At 37.9% G+C, this 19295-nt stretch overlaps 1 protein-coding gene across 1 annotated transcript in view; it reads right to left on the bottom strand.

Moving 5' to 3' along the window:
• Positions 1-18960, bottom strand: part of NAMPT (nicotinamide phosphoribosyltransferase) — a 38165-nt gene extending 19205 nt beyond the window's left edge. The window contains exons 1-5 of the mRNA XM_061165230.1: positions 18717-18960; positions 8915-9071; positions 7328-7431; positions 5139-5267; positions 100-258 (exon numbers count right to left, since the gene is read on the bottom strand). Coding sequence (XP_061021213.1) covers positions 100-258; positions 5139-5267; positions 7328-7431; positions 8915-9071; positions 18717-18773 — 606 coding nt within the window. The 5' untranslated portion in view covers positions 18774-18960. The remainder of the gene's footprint in view (positions 1-99; positions 259-5138; positions 5268-7327; positions 7432-8914; positions 9072-18716) is intronic.
• Positions 18961-19295: the final 335 nt, after the last annotated feature.

Raw genomic sequence — 19295 nt, forward strand, 5'->3', positions numbered from 1 at the left:
AAATGTGACCTACTTCCAAAATAACTTCCTAAAACTGTACACTAGTAACCTAACCAACAATGTTTATTTTATTAATTGAGGTTCCCTTCAGTTTCTTACCTCTTGGGAAGAGACTCCTCTGTAGCCAAAATCATGTAACTTGTATTCCAGACCATCTAAGTTACCAGACGTTTCTAACAAGTATTTGGCCAGTATTTTCTTCTGCTCTCTAGAATTTGTGGCCACTGTGATTGGATACCAGGACTGAACAAGAATAGTCTGTAGTAATAAAATTAACCACAAACATTAATACATAAAAAATTGGATTCTTTCTGAGGAAAATCCTAGCTTTCTCTGGAGGTATGTCCTGGACTTCCATACTAGTAGAAATACAAATTGGACATTTCAGCTGTATGGTGGGAAGCCTACCACATGTATTTCAGATACAGTGCCGAGCTCAGCTCTCAAAGCCGCAAAATGAGCGATAAGCAAACTAGACCCTAAACAGTAGAGAATGTTGGATTATCTATTTTTCCATCCAAAGCTCCAAAGAAGCAAATATTTATGAAAACTATCTGTGATGAAGGACCGATGTATTTCTTTATTTTCAATCTATCATGGATCAATAGTTTTACAAACTATATTCACACTTGGATGCTAAGGCAATTGCCATAAAAGTTTCTAAATGCTTATCCTTGATTTCTTTATTTCATGCAGACTTGCATCGAAGAGTTCATGGACCAGCACTGGTCCACAGACTGCACCTTGAATAGTGTACATCTAGAGAAGTTATTTTTTCACTCCTCTAGTACTGGATCTAATTTTTCCTTGGATCTAATATGACTACTGGTAGGTTATATATGTGAGATACTTTAGTACTAGACAATTCTATTCACTGAGTTATGTTTTATGTCCTTGGCATTTATCAAAAGTCATTATAAAAGAGGCACATGAAACATTTCTGCATACACTGTTTACTTCTGAGGTCCCTATTTTGTAATTCAGTTCCTATTATATAGTTTTCCAAATGAGGAAATGAAAGAATTGCTACGTTCTAATGCTAAGACTTGCTACTTCCTGATAAGAACTGTCTCTTGGTTTTCTCCCCTTTTCCTTAGCTTCCAGGCAACTACAAAAAACGGCTAATCACAGCAACTACATTAATTTTTATGACTTAGGAATTCACTCCTCCATCCTAGGATCATAATTTCCTATTCTTTTTGTAAACCAGATAGCCTGCTATTACAGCAGCTTCAAGTTTTAGAAAGAGCTGCTAAGATGACAAGTCCGTGCTCAATCAAAAAGCTACTTACTTTCTAAAGTTTACAAAACAAGCTTTTACTGAATACCAGGGAAGTGACCAATAAATAAAATAAGTAAAAATAAAAAGATTATTTATTCTTGGACTTCCCAACTCAGTCCCCTAAAAACAAAAACTGCAGCGTTCAAGACTGTTGTGATTAACTTCTGTGCAGCTTCTTCCATCAAGAGGTGTAATCTATCTCTTCATCCCTGATTCTGGGATGTTCCTATGATTTGCTTTTGACCAACAGAATGTAGCAGAAGCCATATCTATAACTTCCAAGCTTCTGTTTTAAGAGGTTTTATAGCTTCTACTCTCATTTTCTTAGAACCTTGAGACTGCCCTGTTGTAAAGAAGCCTAAGTTAAGAAAAGAGGTCCAGCAGTCCCAGCTGCCTAAGCTGAGGTCCAGACATGGGAGTAAGGCCATTTTAGACTGTCCCTTATCTGAGCTGAACCCCTCCCTGAATGCAGACATGTAAGTACAAGCAAGATCAGCAGAGAACCATTCAGTCAACTGCAGAATCATGAGGAATAACAGCCTTTTTTTGAGGGGGTGGGGGGGGTAGTTTGTTATGTAACAGTAGAAAACTGATGCAACTCCTAATTTGAACTCTATGACAAATCACCTCTTACCTAGGCATTCTGCTTCTGAAATTCTTCTTTCATAATTTCAGTGATTCCACTGCCCCAGCCTATGAGTATCCTACTTCTGATTAATCTTTAGCTTCTCTTCCTCTTTATACTGCCACTGGTTATCCTTCTAAAGCAGAATTTTATTCAGATTGTGTCATTCCTTAAAATCCTTTAATGGCTATCTATTCCACAGAGGAAGAAGGCCAATTCATGTTGAAATCTGAGGCCTTCTGCAATCTTGCCTTATTTACCATCTAAAGGTTTATTGCTTATGATATATTCCACTTTTTTGCTATAGTCTCCCTTGAGCTACTTGCCATCCTAAGAATACCTCAACTCTTCATTCTTTCATGAAGAATACCTTCATGAAACAGGAAAGTTTTTTTTTTCCCCCATACACAGAATTCACTACTTCTGCTACCAATTTAGCATTCTTACTTGTATTATTGTTTAGTTAAGAATAAATTGCTCCTCCTCCAAAGGCCATTAAGTAACAGATACCTTACTCTAATATCTGTGCCCAGCATTTCTGGGGTATATAACTAGTAATCAATATTCATTTGCTGATTTAATTCAATCCACTCATAATTTTAATTTAACTTAGAATGATATTATCTAGGAGTATGAGAAAGATAGAAAACATAATGTGAAAAACTCTAGTTGAGTTATAAAGGTAGAAGATTGACCTTACCCCTCGAAAAATGCCAGGGAAGGAGAGAAATAACTATGAGACATAGTGATCCTTCACATCACCATTTCCTTTCCATAGTCCAACAAAATCAGCTTAAATTATACTCTTAATAAAATCACTCCCCTTTAAAAAAGATCACTGTAGATGTAAGCAAGGGAAAAAAAGGCAAGTTAGTTTGGGTTAATCCAAGGTCTAATAAAGTAGGCCTTGTTGGAAACTTCTCCAAAACAGCAATTTGCCCACACAAATCAAGATAAAATTTTTAGCTGAAAACTAAGACTAAAGTAAAAGAACCTGAAAGTTTTATTTAAGAACTGTTTATTATATCATTACTGTGCAGAATAAAGAATTTCAAAAAATGAGACACGGTATGGTATAGTAGAAAGGGTACTGGACCTACTTTGTTAACTAGTCCCTTCACCCTTCAGGGCTCAATTTCCTCATCTGTGAAATGAGGGCATTTGATCAGTGTAATAGTTTATAAAGTCACCTTTGATTTTTAACAGCAAAGAGGTGTTTTGTTTTTTTGGTTGGAGGAAACTGTTACGTTTAGCCCAACATGCTCATTCTTCAGCCCCTCTTAAGTCTGAGATACCTCTGAAGAACTCTTAAGCTCTCCTAAATACATTTTGAAATCTGATTTGAGGACTAAGATTTCTTCTAGCACTGATATTAAAATTGATAAAGCAATTCAATAATTCTAGTGGGTTTTAAAATTCAGTGTATGGTGAATAAAAGAATGTTATTAATAACTCTGCACAAGGAATTCCCTGGTGGTCCAGTGGTTAGGACTTGGCACTTTGACTGCTCTGGTTCAACTCCTGGTTGGGGAACTAAGATCCTGCAAACTGTGCAGTGAGGCCAAAAAATAAACACCACAAAAAAACTTTGCACATACTGGGAGGGAGAAATAGAAAGAATACTACTAAGCACTATTATTTTAAATGTTTTAAATTAAGGATTTCCTGAAGAAAACCTCAAGTTTTTAAATAACAAGCTTTTTGGATTTGGTAACAGATTGCATTTACAAGGTAGTAAACTTGGGTGGGAGATGGCTAAGAGAAAGATGAACCTCCTCTATCCTCTAACCCACAGAAGAGGCAAAGTCATCGTGAGAAAGTGTTTTCTGAAGACATGGTATTTAAACACAATTAAAAAAAAAAAAACCATAGGATTTTTCAGAAAAGAATTGTTTCAGACCATGTATTTTTTGTGCCTTGGATAAAAATACATACCAAGGACTGAAATTATTTAAATAATATATATTAGAATAGAAGGTAAACTTGATAAGCAGATGAAAACAGGGAACTTTTTTCCCTTCAAAATCTAAATCTCATATTGGATTTTACATTTAATAATCTTTAAAAATATCTTTATGTTTGCTAACAAACTACTACTAAGATGTCCACAATTTATAAAAACATCAACTTTTATTTTTTTTTTAGTGAAATACATCTAAATAATGATAATTATAACAGGTACTTAAAATTTTTTTCAAGGCTAGTATTTTTCACTTTCTAAAGGAAAACATACTTGAAAAGCAAGGTAGACTTGGAGCTAGTTCTGTGCCCACAAACACCTGCTTTATGAGGCTCCCATTCAACACGGGGGAAGAGTGCTTATTGACTAAATCCTCAACTAGAAAACTAAAATGAAAAAAAGTGAAAAAAGGTGATTCACAAATGATGATTTTCAAAGTAAGATTTATCTGTTTGGGATCTTTTGGCACTGAAGGTCAAAGATACACTAGATGATGTGGTTCTTTAATAACTCTTCTATTCTTTTTTATAATTCCATCCCCTCAAAATAAAGTATCTGTCAGTAAAGGAGTATGAGAATTATTAATATGTTTCCTTTTACTCTGAGTTCACAATTCAGTTTTAACACATAGCAGTAAACTATTTAAAATCTTTATTTTAGTTAATTGTTCATTGTTTCAGAGCCTGTTAGGCTATTAAAAGTTTTTCTAAACTGTTCCTAGTCTTTATAAATGAATCCCAAATGTATTATTTTATAACAACAAATTAGTTTAATGAATAAACTAGTGAGATAGAGCATACAAAGCACCAAGTAAACACGTCTCAGATAACAGGGTGAAATTTCTATAGTGAACCTTGAATGTATTTAGATGAGAAATACCAGGTGGTAGAGTCTAGGCCCTAAACTGATTAGATAGGAATAAAGAAAACGATTACTAAAATGTCTCAAGTTACTAAAGATGTACCTGTGCTGTTTTTGTAATCTTTCTCTATGGTGGTGTATATTTAGGATTGCAACAAATAAGATGGAAGCCAGCTGAACTTTAACTGTAATGATTCTTTAAGATTAGATTTTACTGGAAGGTAATTTAAAGATTATTTAGTCCAACTGTCATTTTACAGGTGAGGAAACTGAGGCCTGAAAAGCTTTAGGAGGTGGTAGGAGGTTACATAATTTTATTAGTAGCAATTTTTAAACTAGAATCCCAGCTGAATGGTTTTTACGTCTAAAATTAATGTTAAGAATGAAAAGCAAAACAAAAAACAACTCACCTCAATCCAGTTTGTAAGCCAGTAACATTCCGGATCTGTGTTTTCCACTGTGAAGAGAACATTTCCTCTAGGAATGACAGAGCCCTCAGGAACAGCTTTTACTTCTATTGGAAGATGCCCATCATATTTCTGGTAAAAGACAATAGTGAAATTATTCATTCAACAGATGGTACACCATTACCTGTTTAAATAAGGTTCTTTATGTTTTACAGAAGCTAAACTTACTGTCAGAGAAATTACAATCGTAGATCTTACTATATTGCTAGTAATATGGTCAGAATATGCTTATCCTCCTGAAATAAAATTAACTATTATGATTAACAGTTTAGTATTACTAATTTTTAGAATTTTATGCTATCAAAGTACTTTTGCTAAGAAAATTTATCACTTGAAGATAATTCCAAAACAAAGTTGTTTTCCTCTTCTTTCCCCTTCAAAGAGTTTATTCCAACATATTCTAAGAGCACTATATTTCTTCTAAGTAGTCTTCTTTTCCATAAAAGAAAGGCTAATGACTGGAAGATAAAATAATGAGCTGCTGTTAGAGAGCAAAATTAAATGAACAAACTAAAAGAGAAAGGAACTCTCTGCCAGTAGAAGAATCTTGAATAGGTTTTCTCTATACTGGTAGTAGACCTGACACTATTTTGGTAGTAGACAGGCTAACTGTTAAGTATAGTTTCTAGAACTCTCGCAATCAACATCCAAGTGCAACAAGTCTCTCCCAGATTAGGCTGAGGATACAGGTCGCAAAGAGTCGGACACAACTGAGCGACTGAACTGAACTGATAGTGGCTACACGACATGTTACTAGATACTTAATTAAGCCTCCCCTTTTTTAAAGTTAAAAGCTGTGGTTTACTTTTGGCTAGTAAGGTAGATTGTTTCAGAAATCCTAACAGTTTATGTGATTTGGGACAAGATAACTAGATAAAAAAAAAAATTCACGATTCTAGACGTCTCAGACTCTACGCTTATAAAATAGGATTACACAAGATTATTTGTAGAGAATCTATGAATCCCTAAGATTCTCTGAATATAAAATGAAAAGATTTACCACCTTGATGACTGAGAATTATATTACTGAGCACAGCATCTAACTTAACCATAACTGTTATCCTCAAAACAAATCAAATGAGTTAAATGTGGCAGTTGGCCAACAGATTTTACTGACTTTACTTAAGATATGGAAAACTAGCAGAGTGCTTACCCAACTTCTTCAAGGAGCCAAAATTAGTAAAATTCAGTATTACAATATAGGCATGAAAGTTAAAGCATTTATCACTTTGTGTTTGGTAGTTTACAATGAAAAAGACATTCATTTTAGAGATAATTAACATGGAAAGATGTCAGTAGATCCCATTCCCCACCTAGCTATGTAATAAAGAAAACAGCCAGGGGACAATTCAACTTATAACTCAATTTCCATGTCTTTGGATGCCCAAAAGTTTAAGCAAGGAATCCAAATGTGTTAGACAGGAATATTACAGTATAATAAAGAATGAAAATTCATTTCACAGATCTGTACCAAACCATTCTAACTATTCAGTAAAGGAAATGTCCTAGAATTGTGTAGTAATAGATTCACACCATCTATTTTCTTAGGTATTCTACAGTCCAGAAAATAGGCTTAAATTTTCAAGTTGCCCCATGCTCTTTCTTAATCATAATATATTTTCAGATAAAGGATTAAATCACCTTTCTGATTTGCTAGTTATTTTAAACTGTAATACATATTGTATCAAATTGCTTAGACATGCTATAGATTCTTGATACTAATCATCAGGAAAAACAAACGTACCTTTAACTTCTCACAAGAATATCTAAATAGATATCAGTTATAGGTTCCCAGACAGACAAGAGCTGTAATTACAGCTGATCCTTGAACAATGTGGGGGTTAGAGGCACCCCCTGCCAACAGTAAAAACCCCAGGTATTCCTTACAGTCAGCATCTGTAACGGCAGTTCCTCTGTATCTGTGGTTCTGCATCTGCAGATTTACCAACTGCAGGCTGTGCAGTACCGTAGTATTTACTACCGAAAGAAACTCCACACAGAAGTGGACCCGTGCAACTAAAACCTGGTTTTCAAAGATCAACTGTATAGCCTAATCTTCTATTCAAATTCCATGGCAAAAAAATTTTGAACTAAAAAACCAAATACACAGATCAAAAATACATATTTTTTACCTCAAGAATGTAGTTCCATCCCTTTTCGTTAAAGACATCATCTTGGAAATGCTCTCTGTATACCTCTTTGGCTTCTTGGATCTTCTCTTTGGTCACTACTTTACCTAAAAAAATAAATATCTCCTGTTTACATTTCTGAAGGCATGCTGTGAATTGCTGAGTTGTCATAGGATTAATGTCTCTAGCTATTTCACACATTCTATGGATTAAAAGACAAGAACTGAGAGGTTAAATGATTTACCTAGAGTCAAGAGCAGAGTCAGAAAAGGAATCTGCACTTCCAACCACTCATAAGCAGAAGCATAAAAGTTCATTTATTATGTGAAAAACAAATTTGCAGTAGAAGAGATTATTATATGTGTGTATGTATATATATTTTAACTCACAGTAACAAATTCACTTCTACGGAGATTTTTAAAAAACTGTGTTAATTTATACAGTCTTCAGATTTGAGAGTAAGCCTTTGATATGTGGTTTCCAGGTGAACCTGTTTACTTTATTCATAAAGTATATCTTTGGAGGCTGACAATCCAATAATTTTCACAGTTCCTAAGTTGTTGCCCCCCCAATACACCTTTAGCTAACTTCATCTATAAAATGAGGATAATACCTACTTATAGCGTGGTTGTGAGAACTGAATGAGTTATGACATCTGAATAAAAGTTCTTAGAATGCTGGCCTATAACAAACCATACATTTTAGCTGTAATTAATAATAAATGACACTTTATAAAGCTTTTAAGCTGAAGGAAATTGAAGTGTAACATTAGTCTTTAGTAACTCTCTAAATAAGATCACTAGTAAACTTATTTAAAATATCTTGGGTAATTGTGTTGCAATGAAGTACTTTTGATATCCAAGTATATTTTCAATAGCATAACATATCTTAACTATCTGATCTTAAAACTGCCAATGTTACAGAAAAAATTATCTGCATAAAATTCAACTTAATCTGTATTCAATTCTGAGGTTACTTTTATTTGAAAAGGTAAAAATGAAGCTTTCCAAAATGTATAGAAACCTTGGGAACTATTTCCCCACCCTCCAAATGGACTTCTAAGTAATAAAGTACAGAAATTATTTTGGGGATTCTGCTTCTTTAAAATGAATTTGAGACTAAGTCTACAGTTACAAGTAGTTTTGAAAAATAGGCCTTTAAGGTAAAACTCACTAGCATAAAGATATTCTAATTATAACTGCCATCACAACTCAAAATGAGTTTCCAGGTCAGTCACAAATCCTTTATTTTGAATTAGTGACTGAAGTCTACCAACAAACCAGACTACTCTCAGAAAATTATTCACTTCTCTAAAATTATTCCCAAACTTATTAGTTTCAGAAAATCTCTCTCATATTTAGAATATCAAGTACATACAAACTAAAATTTAATGCTTTCAAATTAACAGATTTCTAAAAATTTCAAAAGAACCCCTAATATAATTAATATCAAAATTAGACTCTTCAAAAAGTTAGTTCAAATAATAAAATATGACAGTATAAGAGAACAACTATGAAGAGGTATATGAAAAAAAAAGAGGTATATAAAAGGTTAAAATATGTATTTTAAACATATTAGGAAAAGTAATACCTTTTAAATACTTATGAAGAATGTACTGCAATCCATAAAATACTGTTTCCTCATATTTCACCTTCCTTATTTTCGAGTTTTCTGTCTTCTTTTCACGGCATTCAAAGTAGGAATAAACTTTGCTTGTGTTGGGTGGGTACTGTTTATAGTGAGTAACCTATATGAAAGAGAAATACTTCAATTAGAAAATACCAGAAGAACAAAATGTAAATTACAACAAAAAGAACTTGAAAGTATGTAAAAAACTAGTTAAAATATACTGATTTGCTATTGATGAGCTCCTTTTCTGGAGACAAAAGATAAACAGTAAGTATCGTGCTTATTGCTGTTGTTTAGTTGCCAAGTCACGTCCGGCTCTTTTGCAGCCCCATGGACTGTAGCCCGCCAGGCTCCTCTGTCCATGGATTTCCCAGGCAAGAATACTGGAGTGGGTTGCCATTTCCTTCTCCAGGGGATCTTCTCCGTCCAGGGACTGAATCCATATCTCCTGCATTGGCAGGTGGGTCCTGTAGCACTGAGCCACCAGGGAAGCCCCGTTATTATTAAGATACTTTTAATACTTCAGTATCTTAAATTAAAAATCACAGGCGAGTATAATTTTTACAAACAGACTTGATTTAAGGAAGTACACAGCCTCTATAGAACTGGACACTTGGGGAGAAAAATACAAAAAAAAGGTATCTCGTTTACTCTTGGTGAACAGTCTTCATTTGGGAAAGGGAAGCAGCTGCCTGGGGGGACATACAACATAAAAGAATGAACTGAAAGCAGAATTTGGTACTGTTACTATTTAAGTGTGGAAAGCTCAACAAGTCAACAGTCAATGACTTCTTAAGGCTCTCCATCTGTATAACGAGGTACTGGAAATGATCTCTTCTAGTCTTCATAGTGACACTGTGAAACCTGGATGAAAGCAACAGCAGCAGCAGTGGGAAAAAATACCCTATTCTGTAATCTTTTCTCAAACCACCTCTGAATTGCGAAATAAATGTCTATACAATTGCAACATTAAATCCTTGTGAATTTAATGATATGAAGAGGTATTATTACAAATTTCTTTTCCATGAATTTGGGTAAGAGCCACTGTTGAAAATTTGTTTTTGTTTTCTGTGTTCATTATAATCTGAATTTATTACATTTTAATATGGTTACAATATTTTACCAATAAAAAACCACTGGAAGAATAGTGTCTATTTTCCCATTTGAAAAAATAGGAATAATAATGCCTTAAAGCTTACGGATAGGGTGGTGAGTCAGGGTAATGGTGTAATAAATCTTTGCAGATGAGTTTCATGGACGACTGCTGTGGACATAAACCATTTTCCCTGTTTACTTCTGATCTCAAGTTTCAGGAAAACTAATGTTTTCCCTGTTTGGCTCCACAATCTCAATCCAAGTAAAACTTGGCTTTAACCTAAAGAATCTTTGTGGCTTAACACAAAAACTCTAAAATGAATACACAGAGAAAAAAAAGTCACAAATGTTTAAAATATGTTTCCTTTCTAATTGAAGCAACTCACAACCCTGTCTAATAACCCCCTGATGCTGCTTACAGGTAATCTTGGAGGTGAATCTTTATTGTTAATATGTGGTCTGTTGCCTGGGAACTTTCTGTTTTGCTCATCTATGCTTCCCAGGTGATGCAGTGATATAAAGAAACCCCTTGCCAATGCAGGAGCTGCAAGAGACGCAGGTTAGATCCCCGGATCAGGAAGATCCCCTGGAGATGGAAATGGCAACCCGCTCCAGTATTCCTACCTAGAAAATTCCATGGATAGAGGAGCCTGGCAGGCTCATGGGGTCTCAAAGAGTTGGACTGAACACACACAGACAATTATCTATATATTACAAGGTATATGGAAGCTTCATCAAAACCTAGCATAGGGCCCTCCCCAGCGGTGCAGTGGTTCCGACTCGGTGCTTCCACCACAGGAGGCCTGGGCTTGACCCCTGATGGGGAACTCGTGCTGCGTGTTTCAGTCACTCAGTCACGTCTGCCTCTGCAATCCACGGACTTCTCCAGGCAAGAAACTGGAGTGTGGTGCCATTTCCTTCTCCAGGGATCTTCCCAAACTGGGGATTGAACCTGGGTCTCCTGCACTGCAGGCAGATTCTTCACCGTCTGAGCCATCAGGAAAGCCTGCATGCTGCATGGCGAGGCCAAAACAAAAACAAAAAAACCTAGAAGTACATGTCAGTTTTCTAAAGTTAGAACTCAGGGGCTGATGCCAGTGTAAATTTAAGATTTAAAAAGTAGTTCAGTGAAGTAGCTAATACAGCTGCTGCTGCTGCTAAGTCGCTTCAGTCGTGTCCGACTCTGTGTGACCCCATAGATGGCAGCCCACCAGGCTCCTCTGTCCCTGGGATTCTCCAGGCAAGAACACTGGAGTGGGTTGCCATTTCCTTCTCCAATGCATGCATGCATGCTAAGGCGCTTCAGTTGTGTTCGACTCTGTGCATCCCTATGGACAGCAGCCCACCAGGCTCCTCTGACCACAGGATTCTCTAGGCAAGAATACTGCAGTGGATTGCCATTTCCTTCTCCAAGCTAATACAGAATCCAGAGCAATTAAGTCTATTAGCTGATTCATTAAAGTGCAAAAACATGCATATGTATACATAGGCAGGATAATCACAGTAATAAATGATTACTACTTAAGAAACTGGTTAGAAAAAGATATCACCACTTGAAAATGTACACAAGATGTATATAAAAATGAAAATGTCCAGTTTACAATCTAAATAACTCCAATTTCCTTAGTGGGAATAAGCAGTGAGGTGGGAGAAAAGTCAGCTCTGATGAAGTAAAATTTGAACAAAGATTCACAGTTGTGACTCAATAGTTAGTAGGACTTTCTTCACAGTTCACATACTTAATGGAGCACCTTTAAAAGTTTACTTTTTCTGTATCAGATTTAAAAGTATCAGAAGGCAAATGAATTACTTTCTTCTTCTGAGTAGACCAAGCAATCAAAAGCTAAATGGAAATGTACCTAAGCTATTTAATTCTACCTTGGTCTAAAAGTGTACTAAAGATTTTCCATCCTACAAATACAGTTCTTGTTATGGACAATAATGAAATATGTTTATATAATTTTAAAGCTTTACTTCAGTTGTTTTCTTTAATTATGGTACTTAAAACCTTTGCAGAAGTATTCAGAATGTCTCTCTGAAAACAAACATTAAAAATACAAAGTTGTCTAGGCTTAGTTAGAAATGAAGTATGACTTCTAAAATCTTTGGAGAAACTTAAGAGAACTGTTTTAGAATTCAGCTAAAGAGTCAGCAAACTCTCTGGCAATTAACTATGAAACAATTTACTATCAACCACTTACTAACACCCAATATATTTGAAGAAGAATAAAATACAATAGTATATTCAGATCTGTTTATATACTGGCATATACATTGTTTAAATGGGAAAAAAATTTTTTTAACAGAGCTTCTTGGTAAATATAGCTTCTAAAATAGCTAATTTTAGTTGTGCTAAGTTTACTGTCCTCTTCATTCTACTTTCTGCTAAACTTGTCATCCTGAGCCTCTTGGAACTTTTATCAGAAAATGAGATGATATAGCAGAAACTCCTATCAATAAATTTTTATTTAATAAACAGTTCATTCACAAATATATACTCTACCTGCTGTGTAATTTTAATTAGGCACTGGTTCAGATGCTAAGCATGGGGAAGTAAAATAGACTGACATAGTCCCTAGTCTCACTGGGCTAGTGAGGGCTGAAAGGTCATAAAATAATTTCAGAGCTAGATAGATGCTATGAAAAATTAAAATGATGGCCTAGAAGAGGCATGGGAAACTCAATAGGAGCCCAGGAAGGCTTCTCCTGAGATAGTGACATGTGAACAAGATCAAAATGACAAGGAAATAGGAAATATTTTGACTTCAGGGTCAGAAAAGAAATGAAGACCACTGTGGTTGGTGCTTAGAGAATGAGGAGGAGGAAGTACATGAAGTCAGAGAGATGCAGGGACAAAATCACGTTAAGACTCACAGGCTACCTCAAGTGGGGAAGCCACTAGTATGCTTTAGGCTAGAGTGATTATGATCTGATTCACATTTAACAAGGATCAGCCTGGCAGAGGTGGAGAGTAGATTACAGGGTTACTGAGTGGATGCAGGAGCATCAGTTAACAGGGTATTGCCAAAACTCAGATTAGGTGAGAGATGACTCAATATTTTTGAAGAAGCAGGCTGACAGATTAGATTTGGGAATAAAGAGGGGGAGAATTTAATGATGTCTCCTAGATTTTTCACTTGAGCAACTGAGTGAATAATGGTGCCATTTGCTGAGACGAGGAAAGGCATGGAAGGACTGGGTAGGGAAATCAAGAGCTTAGTTTTAAGTATGGTAAGTAAACACTAACAAAAAGCTTCATAATATTCAAAATTAAGTGACCCGCCAAAAGAGAGCTCTTAAATCATATTGTTTTTCAGCACTGCTTTGAACTTCCACCACTTGAAAACATGGCTGTACAATAAATTTAAAATTATTTATAAGATGAGAAAATAACAAATTTCTCTTAATATCCTCCACAGAGACTACCCCTAAAAATGTTTCCTAAACTGACATAGCCTTCCTGCAACTAACAGAATCCCGCCAGCACATAAATATATGTGATGAAGAACAGAGACACAGGGGAAAATGTAGCTCTTCTAATAAATCTGAATTTCAGTTATATGGTTGATTTTACTACATGAAAAAATAAGCTTCTAAAAACTGCACTCCCAGTGTCAATTAACCATGTATAACAGTTCAAGAGAAATATGAGAAGTATTTCAGTTGCATAGAGTTTTTCTGTGACAGCAAAGTATACTTTTCTCCTGAGCTTCTCTAGATTTCCTATAAGGTTGACATAATATATTTCCAAGAGCTTTCCTCCCACATTGGTATCACATGACCAAAGGTAACTACTACTAACCTACTTTCAGTTATAATCACTAAGAAATAATCACAAGCCAACATTTCAACACCACCATGTGTATATAAGAGCATATGGAGTAACAGACTCAAAGTCACAAACTAAGCTATGTTACCTGTGTAATATCTAAGGGCACTCATAAGAGGCATTTATTATTGGCTAAGACTCTCTACCTTTTCAAAGGTAAGGAGCCAGAAACAGCAAAAATCATAACGAATTCTTTCTTCTTTTCAATATTATTCAGGATTTCTCAAGCCCTGTCCTTCTGTTGCTCCAGAAAATGATTCATTACTATTTGGCTTTGGAAGCTCTACTAACATCAAAATACAATTTAAGGATTTGGGGATTATATTATTTTAGTGAAGGGGAGAAATTGTAAAATGGCCATTATCATTATGTTGCCTCTTCCCTGGAATCTGGTAGAATTTCTAGCAACTTGCACCTTTTCTTGGCACACCTTTAAGAGAGATTTCATAAACTGACAAAAAGGCTATCAGTTTCTAGTATTTTTGTTTTGCAAGATACTCTACAATTATTACTGGCCTTATCCAGTCTTTCTATGAAGTATATTCATGATTTACATATAGGATTTTATTTCTGTTGCCTGGGTTTTTCCTGTAATTCATAATATAAAACTTACTGGAAAAACTCTATCCTAAGAATGCACAGGTGCTCTCTGACATACAAACTGCAGCAGGACCACACTTCTCACAGGGCTGAGGCTGCCGCTGGAGCTGTTTTAACCATACTTAAGTGTCCAGAATTGGTGAAGGAGAAGCAACTTTGAAAAACAGGGAACAACTCAGAGGAAGACACTGGGTAGCTCAAGTCTGAGGTAGGACTAACTTACCCATAAGAATGACTGTCATCTGGCCCCAAATCTTTTAACCCCAAAATGCCCAAATAAGATTTGTTATTCTGCCACTAATGAGGAAGCAAAGCTGTTTTTCAAAAAGTTACCTTGGGTGCTTAATCACCATACATAAATCATACAGCCTTTTGAAACTTTTCTAAAATCAACTTTCACCCATCTCAGGTTGTAATGGACATCTTTTGTCTTTTATAATACCTCAGTTGCTCAGTCCTATCCGATTCTTTGCGACTCCATGGACTGAAGCACGCCAGGCCCCCCTGTTCATCACTAACTCCCGGAGCTTACACAAACTCATGTCCATTGAGTCTGTGATGCCATCCAACCATGTGATCCTCTGTCGTCCCCTTCTCCTCCTGCCTTAAATCTTTGCCAGGATCAGGGTCTTTTCAACTGAGTCAGTTCTTCGCATCAGGTGGCCAAAGCATTGGAGTTTCAGCTTTGGCATCAGTCCTTTCAATGAATATTCAGGACTGATTTCTTTTAGGATGGACTGGTTGGACCTCATTTCAGTCCAAGGGACTCTCAAGAGTCTTCTCCAACACCACAGTTCAAAAGCATCAATTCTTTGGCGCTCAGCTTTCATTATAGTCCAACTCTCACATCCATACATATGACTACTGGAAAAACTATAGCTTTGACTAGACGGACATTTGTTGGCAAAGTAATGTCTCTGCTTATTTAATATGCTGTCTAGGTTGGTCATAACTTTTCTTCCAAGGAGCAAGTGTCTTTTAATTTCATGGCTGCAGTCACCATCTACAGTGATTTTGGAGCCCCCCAAAATAAAGTCTGTCACTGTTCCATTGCTTCCCCATCTATTTATCATGAAGTGATTGGACCCATTATAATACCCAATGGGTCTGTAATATTTATTAAATTAATGAATGAAAATGTGCCAAGTTCAAGATAACCAGTTTAAAATGATCTTTTGAGAAGCAACCCACACTGGACAGCACATTTCATAACTTATGTGTCTGACGTGGCTTAAACTGCACATTGCTTACAGATTTCTTTCTTGTGCTGCATTTTTATTTTTTCCAACTAAGTCTGAATTGACAACTTCTTCCATTTCAACCTGCTAACAGGTAGAATGTTCAGAAATGTTAAAACTACTCTCTGCTATAGTTTGTTACAGACATTATCTATATAGAAGGGGAAGAAGAATGGAGTAGAAGTGAATCTTTTATTGATTCATTTAGTTGGAAACTGATCAATGGCTATCCCAGAAATAAGTGGGAAAAAAAATGACTTGTTTCCTTTACAAAAAAATGTTCCAAATACTTTTTTAAGCACGGCAATGGCTAAGGCCAGCCCCAATGCACCTTTCCTTAGCTGGCTTATTAGCACAATGTAAATATAACCCAGTAGATAATTTTGCTTTAAACCATTTTGAAAATATAAGTGGTTAGCACTTAGGATTAAGTGTCCTTTTCATTTGTAACAAGAACCCAGGATGAAAACAGAAGAAACAACCACATTCATCTATTTCCTTCGTTCATCATTATGTATAATGAAGTAAGAGATTACAGAAATGAATATATATTTTAAATGCCCCTTTAGTCCAAATTGTCCTGAACTTTCTGGAAAGGATACAAGCAAAAACAATATTTCTGCATGTTGTCATGTGCTTGGACATTATTCTATCTACTTGCAAAATACCTTTCTAGGGTGCCCAGACAGTCAATTATCCTTACTTCAGTCCCCGCACCCCGCTCCCCCCCCCCCCCAAAAAACCAAATCAACAATTTGGTTTGTTTTGTTCTATTCCACCAATACAACCAAAGCTGCTAGCTCCCTACTTTAACTGGCCAACAGTATGTAAGTACTGATAATGATGTGTAAATAATCTTCTCAGGTAATTTCCAAATAAAAGTGTAATTTCACTGTTTCTAGACTCAAGATTACCCTTGCTGTCTCTTCTTCATCCAAGAAAATAAAAAAACCAAAAATGATAAACAGGCTATAAGTACCACCAAAAATGTAAGGAAAATGAAACTTAAAAACTAAATTGCCAAGTGTAAAATACACAATTTATTTTACTGACTGCTGCAAACCACTGGTATAATAAAACATTAACCTAATTGAATCCTCTTGAGGGTTTTCTTGGGAGGGAGAGTGGGAAATGAAATATGTTAGTTACTAAGATGATAATCTTCTTAAAAGGTTTTATAGTAGGAAGGGGATAAATACACCAACCAGTCTGACTTGAAATGGACAGGAATAAACTTTATTAAATAGGTACAAATTCTAATAGTGCTGTTAAGTATGCCTAGCTAGCAGATTAGAAAACTTTAGGGTAACCACTCTTACCTTTCATCCCAGGAAACTGATGTTAAAGCAATTTTACATTCCTTATATATAATAGCTAGAGGAGCCACAAACTAAAGAAGCTTGCACACTGTTTTGTTTTTAAAAGTTAAAAGTTTCCTTTCTTGTTATTAATACATTAAAAAACTTGAAAATTATTTTAAAGATTTAGTTAAGGGGATAGAGTTTTAGAAAACTGTGAATGACACCCTTCTAAAATCACTATTAAAAACACTCAAAATACCATGAACTAAGTAACCACAAGAGTAGCACAAGTCAACCATCCCAGATAGCACTATGATCTCCTTGCAACTGTGTAGATTTCCATTTTTAAGTTCCATTTAAAAGACCACTCCTTAACGAAACTTGGTTCTACTTTAAATAATAACCCACCTTAATTATCAAAAGTAGAATCTTAAACCAGCTAGGAAAAAAATTTCAACAGAGAACTTAAGTAAAATGGGATTCTCCAAAATACTTTACTGGAATATTTAAGAGAAAAAACTAAAAGCAACAACAACAACAAATCTGAAAACATTATGCTTTAATCGCTATACTCCAAACTACCATGCTGCTCAAGTAAAAACTGAAACTTATTTTGTGAAAGTGGTGTTTTCAGAGTGACATGTCATTTTTTAGGTGTCCTGGATAACAAAGCTTGTTAGCAAAGTATAATCCAGTTTACTTCGTATAATGTGGAAACTGAGGGAGGGGATATTTCTCAAATTTCCCTTTAATCACTCTTCCCTTTATTTATGTATGTGAGTTTCAAATAAAATGATCGGGACACCTATACAAGCAAGCGTCCAATAGCCATAGTAACAGAACGCTGTGTCCTCTCAACAAGTTCTCTAGGTTAGCTACAGTTTTTTAAACTTCTTGTGTTTCACTTTCCTTTTCACAGAAATCACAAAGTGGTTCTAATGGAATAAAGGCAGATCGGCCTTTGCAACAGGGGATGAGGAGTGTGAGTGATCACCAGAGGCAAAGGAGTTTGAAACCGAGCCCAATGGAATGGGACGGGGAAGTCGAGCAGGGCTCCCCGGAACAGATAGATAAGGGTCCTCCGCACCGGGGCCACCCCGGCAGAGGAACGTGGCTGGCTGCTCCGGCAGCCCTACTAGACCTCGCCCACCCCTTCCTCGAGGAGGGACACATCTGCCGACTAAGGGGTGAGCTTGCTTGACTCAGCTCCGCGGGGGAAACCCCACTTTTCAAACCTGACTCCCTCTTTCCACGGCGGAATCCCAGGGGCCGTTACCTAACTGACCTGCTCTCCTCAGGCAAGCCCTAACCAAGGCCGGCCCTGCCGGGCCCAGGGCCAAAAGGCCGCACTCCTGGGGAAGGCGTGAGCTCACCCAGTGACGCCCGGGCCGTCGGCCCGCTGAGCTGCCCCGAGCCCCGGGCGGCGAGTGCGGGGAACCGGTTCGGGCCCGCCTCAACCCCTCGCCGCACCGCCCCACCACGCACCCCCCAGGCCCCGCCTCCTGCCGTCCATCCCTCCATCCCTGCTCCATCAGCCTCCTCCCCAACTGCGGCGCCAGCCTCACCTGCCCCATCCCGCCCGCCGCCGCCGCCGCGCCTTCCCTCGGGGCTTCCCCAGCGCCACGACCCCAGCCCGGCCGCCCCCGCCCCGCAGCCTCGCGCTGGTCCCCGACGCACCCTCTTCCTCCCCGAGCCTCTACCTTGTATGAGTCGGTGGCCAAGAGGATATTGAACTCGGTTTCTGCCGCAGCATTCATCTCGGGCGGGAGTGTGGGGGCCGCGCGCCGCGGAGTGCCCGGCGCGGCTCCGAGGAAGGAGAAAAATGGGCTTCGCCGCGCTCCGTTGCTTAAGTCACCGATCGGTCGGAGGGGGAGGGTAAGAGGAGGGGGAAAAGGAGCGAGTAGGCGGGGCCAGAGGAGGGAGGTCCCGGGAGCCGTGACGCGGCGAGGGAAGCGGCGGCGGTGGAGCGGCGGCGGAGGCGGAGCGCGCTGGCAATCTAGGGACTCCCGGCGGCCTCCTCACCCCGGCTGCCCGCCCCTGTCCCATCGCTCCGCTGGGGACGCGAGGGGCGGGGTGAGGGCGCGCGTGCGCAGATCGCAGGGGGCGGGGGGGGGGCGTGGGGAAGACGTGAGGCACGCGCTTTTCTCGGAGACGCCCACACCGGGAAGCCGGAGGCTGAGGGGCCGCCCCGGCCCGTGACCCATGCGCCCGCTTGGCTTTCATTTCCCGGCCCTAGGCAGCGGGGCGGGGGCGGGGCCGGGGTGGGGGGCGTTCCCAGC

Source organism: Dama dama, chromosome 18, assembly GCF_033118175.1.
Source record: "Dama dama isolate Ldn47 chromosome 18, ASM3311817v1, whole genome shotgun sequence".
In the NCBI taxonomy this organism is placed as follows: domain Eukaryota; kingdom Metazoa; phylum Chordata; class Mammalia; order Artiodactyla; family Cervidae; genus Dama; species Dama dama.